A 4,857-nucleotide genomic window follows, 5' to 3' on the forward strand; every position below is an offset into this window, starting at 1 on the left:
CAGCTTCTCGGACCTGAACCGCCTGTGCAAGCGGCTCCGCGACGCCTTCCCCGAGGACCGGCCGGAGCTGGCGCGCGCGCCGCTGCGACAAGGTGGGGGGGGGGGACGGTGCCCCGTGGCTTTTAAGTGCCTTGGAGTAGACGGAAAAAATTCACGGAGACTAAGTCTTGTCGCTCCGGCTCCGCACGGGACACTTAGACCAGGCGTCCCCCAAAGAGCGGGGCGGTGGTGTTAACCGGACGGGAGGCTCCGATCCACTCACGGGTGGCGAAGGAGGACGCCCCCATCGTCGCCAAGGGACACTTGGGGGCCGTTCCGTACTCAGCCCAGTCCCGGGTCTGGAGCGCCGGCTGCACCCCACCCTCCGCAGCCCCCCTCGGAGGACCAGTTTGCGGCCGGAGGGGGCTTGGGGAACGTTTGGCAAGAGTTCCCGAGGGTCGGAATTGGGGTTGCGTGGGTTATGGCGACTGTCCCTGAGCCCTCCGCCCGGGAGGGGCCCCGCGACGGCTGACCAGGCTGGGTGCCACGCAGCGGCGCTTCCGCCCCTCCCCCGAGGGGGCCGCCCCGCCCGCGGCTGCGGCGGACAACCCGGGCTCCCCACCCCTGAGATGGGCCGCATTTGGGTTTGATTAGCTGCGGCCACCTCCTCCCTGCCCTGGTGACTGCTCCTGGTTGGCGGAGACATGTTTTCAGAAACTGTGGCGCCTTCCCCATTTCCACACTGCCCGGGAGGGGGCAGGAAGAGGGGAAGAAGTAAGCGGGATTGGAGTTGAGACGGGGTGGGGGGGGGGGGGGACAGCGGGGGCTGGGAGGGCTCCCTCCTCTCTCCTACCCCAGGTGACTGTGGATCAGTACTAGGGTGGAAGGCTGCCTGCTTCTCTGTTCTTGGTCAGCTTTCCCCCTGGCGGTAGGCCTCGCCCCTCGGACGAATTACGTGGATGGATAATTAGCTCGGTTCTCATGACACATCCTGTGGCCCAGGCATCTTTTGGGAAGGTTCCCGAGCCGGCGGGTGTGAGGGCCTGAGGGTCTGCCTCCCAGGGTCTCCGGTGGTAGCTGTTCTCCAAGTACTCATCAAGGATCGCTTCCAGCGCCAGTGCTCTCCGGATTTGCTGTTTGAATGCCCAAATCAGGAAAGCATTAGTTAGGGAGGGACAGTGTATTCAGCGGTCTTTTCTTCGTGAAGCGAGTTATGAACTGACTGGACTTCTGAGCGGCACTCCGGCCAGGTGTCCCAGGTCAGCTGTGACCTCAAGCACACATTTTGGAATCTGGCTCTTCCCCTCGGATACGAGTTCCTGTTACTTGTGTTTTTGTGGGAGAGGGCAAAGCCATTTGTTCATCCTGTCAGCATCAGCTGCTTCCAGGCAGGGCTCTGGTCCAGGTGTGGTCTCAGAGGGGAGGGGAGGACTTTGCCATGTACACCAGGCTCTCTCTTCTGCACTCATGCACATTGGGCTGGGGTCAGTTCTGGGATGGGGGGGGGTCCATGGACACGAGTCTCCAAAGAGTAAAAATGTATAGGAAGAAAATATTGAGTGGGTGACTAGTATAGAGAAAAAGAAGGGGTATAATGAGAGTTGCCTTCAAATCCCTAGAGGAGAACACAAATGAGATGGAGTAGACATGATGGTGGGCTGTCCAGGGTGGATAGGGTGAGGACCCGCGGCTTATAAGACTTTCTGACAGCCTGTTATGCACCTGTTAGAACCATTGTGTTGGGTGCTGGTGAGTCCTGTCTGGTGGAGGCCTCTTGAAAGTCTGGTCTAGCTTCCCATGGAGGGGATCAAGAGGGACTGGGGAGACCAGAGGGAGACCCCAAGCTCTGTCTCCATGCTGGATCTTAGGTTTCTGCTTACAGGTGGGCCCACTCTTCATAGAACCAGCTAAGCTTTGTTGCATAATGCCGGTGAAGTCATTCTTTCACTGATCCCCCCCACACACACACTTTATTTTTGGGCTGATACTGGGGCTTGAACTCTCAATTGACTTTTTCACTTAAAGCTGGTGCTCTACCATTTGAGTCATAACTCTACGATTAGCTTTTTGCTAGTTAATTGGAGGTAAGAGTCTCAGATTGTCTACTTGGGCTGGCTTCAGACTGAGATACTCATCTCACCCTTCTAAGTAGCTAGGATTATAGATATGAGCTATCGTTGCCTGGAAACTCTGATTCTTCTAATTTAGAAAAATTATTGGCTACAGAAAATATCTCATGGTAATACAAAAGCAGATGCTACTTTATTTCCATGCAGATATATTATTTGCATAAAAAGATCATCTGAATTTGCAAAATATAAACACAAAAAGCAACCAGATGTTGTGTTGTCTTGACAGCACCAGTTTCTCTCAATTCAGATTTCCCATGTGTACTTACTGAAATTTCTGAGCTGACTTCAATTTGTGCTCTCTGGTTTCATTAAAAAGTGTCATGAGGAAATCAGTGTCTGACTAGGTCCAAAGTTTCTGCTAATGTCAGATTGGTACTCTTGTTAGGTCCTGGTTGTGCATCATGCCTGCTAGCCTAGGCCCAACTTTACATTTCTGAATCAGCATGCCACAAAAGCCATGCTGAACCCTTTTGTCTTGGTCCTTCAAGTACTGCCATGGGAGAAATGCTTATTATTGGCATAGATCTAGTCTTTTCTGTCTCTGCACACACACTGTAGTGTTATGCTTGGTGACTGTCCATGGGCTTCATATATGTCCTGGTGACATATAGCAAGAGTATTTAAATTGAAGGCAAGTCTACAGGCATTGCAGCTTACCTTCCTACCCATTCTGCTTGGCAGGGCAAAGCTGGGGGCAAAACTGGCCACAGGACTTGTATTGCATCTGTCCTGTATCTTTTTTTCTTGGAAACTTGGTCTCCTCAGACCTTAACCTGGCATCAGGCCTGGTAGCATTTTGCCTGGATCTATCTCATAGGCTCACCTCTTTCTTTCTTGTCCTTAACTCTAGGGTATGGAGCTGATTGTTTCCTGGGAAAATTATCCCTAGCTTGCTAAGGTATTTCCCCTCTTGCTTTTCTGTACTCTTAATGCAGTCCCTTGTACTCAATACCTAATGAAGCTCAGGGTTTCCTGCCCAGACAATGGCTGAGGTCTCTTATTTACACCTCTTCCAGCTAGGAAAGCTTTGAGCTTTAAGGCTCAAACAGGATGCAGAATTTGTCTATTGACCCAATCTTTTTTCCCCCCAGTATCACCTGTTTGAGATCTGTGACGTCTGAGCTGGCCTGGTCACCCTGCTGCCACAGATCTTATTTCTAAGTTGTCAGGTGATCTTTGATTCTTGGCAACTGTACAGTCAGTATCTTGGTTTTGCTTTCACTCGGCCTGTCACATATCTGCTCCATGCCTGTCATGTGCCCAAGGCATGTTGGCAGATGCTGGGGACAATGAAGTGAACAGACTGAAAAAAACTATATTCTGGTTAGAAGAGATACAAAAATAAAAAGGTAAACCATGATATAAATATACTAGTGATAAACATTCAGAAGAAAAATATGTAAGTAAACCAAGAAAAAGGACTGTGATACTAGGTATCGGGGAAGAGTTTAGCTTTTAAACAGGACAGTCAGAGATGATCTCACTGACAAATGACTTGAGTGGATACTTGAGGGAAAGAAGGGAGCAAGAAGTTGATACCTGTGGAACAGCATCTAGCCAGTGCAAAGGCCCTGAGGCTGATGTGTTGCACTGGGTTTGTGTAGTGAAGAGGCCACTGGCTGGAGTGGAGAGGATAGGTCAGGCAGGTGCACCCTAGGCTCCTATTCCAAGGCAGCTTTTGTCACAAAAAGCTCTGAGCAAGGATTGATCACATCCAAGTTGAACTTCTCTCCATTACTAAGAAAGATCAAAACAGAAAAAGAGGGGTTAGAGTAACAACAGGTGAGAGGGACAGACATTGGTTGGTGTGGAAGGGAGAGGACTGGAAAACACTGATGGACTAGAGGGCAGGTGTGGGGGAGAGGTTCAGGATGACCCCAAGATACGGGATTGCCACACCTTAAAATAGGACAGCTTCAGGAGGAGTTGTGTGGGAATAAGGTGGCTCTGGAGCTTGACTTAGAGTGTTTTTCTCCAAGTTAGGTCTGTGATGTGAACCGCCTAAGATGTGAGCCTGCATGTGGTGCTCACATACCTGGCTGCTCACCTTAATCACTGTGACTGTCATCCAGCTGTGCCAATAGTTGTCTCTTGAACTGGAGATGCCTGTGATGGAGAAGCAAGTGGGTATAAGGAGGGGTAATGTGCCCACCACGTTACCAGCTGTAGGCAAACTAGGGGTCTGATCCCAAGGCCTGTCCCCATCCATACTACCTTCACATGAAATCTCAGGGCAGCCTGCTCCTCATCTTCCTTCTGCTCTGGTTCAGCTCTGATTTCCTGATCCCTATTCTCTCTCCACAAATGCTCTTTTGGATGTATTTGGTTTCTGATTCCCTGATTTCATGCAGACAGATGTTAGTATTATATTATCCTAGACCCCTCACCCCCTAGTGACACCCAAGTTCCTGCAGACTTGCAGAAAGAGCCAGATAGAAACTTACATAGATGCTTTAGCAGCTTGCTTCTAGGTCAAGGTGATTCCCATCAAATTTCAAAGGAGAAAAAACTTGTTTCTTCCTCTCTTGGATAACCTTGGGCTGTCCCCTAGAGATATGGATAAACTTTTCTCTTAGCAACAGGTTTGGGCTGATATTTTGCTACCATCTGGTTTGGCAAACACTGTACCAGAGGCAAAAGAGGTTTCTGCATTATGACCAGCTAACATAAGAGCAAGTGTTTGTGATGTATACTTGTGATCTCAACTACAAGAGACTCTATCTGAAAAATAACTAAAGCTGGGGGG

General features: G+C 50.0%; 1 protein-coding gene across 1 annotated transcript in view; it reads left to right on the forward strand.

Annotated features, from left to right (window-relative positions):
- Pxdc1 (PX domain containing 1) overlaps positions 1–4,857 on the forward strand; it is a 57,416-nt gene that overhangs the window by 32,574 nt on the left and 19,985 nt on the right. Inside the window, exon 3 of the mRNA XM_013016620.1 lies at positions 4–92. Within this exon, the coding sequence (XP_012872074.1) occupies positions 4–92 (89 nt within the window). The remainder of the gene's footprint in view (positions 1–3; positions 93–4,857) is intronic.

The sequence above is a fragment of the Dipodomys ordii genome, unplaced genomic scaffold, assembly GCF_000151885.1.
Source record: "Dipodomys ordii isolate 6190 unplaced genomic scaffold, Dord_2.0 Scaffold32, whole genome shotgun sequence".
Lineage (NCBI taxonomy): Eukaryota > Metazoa > Chordata > Mammalia > Rodentia > Heteromyidae > Dipodomys > Dipodomys ordii.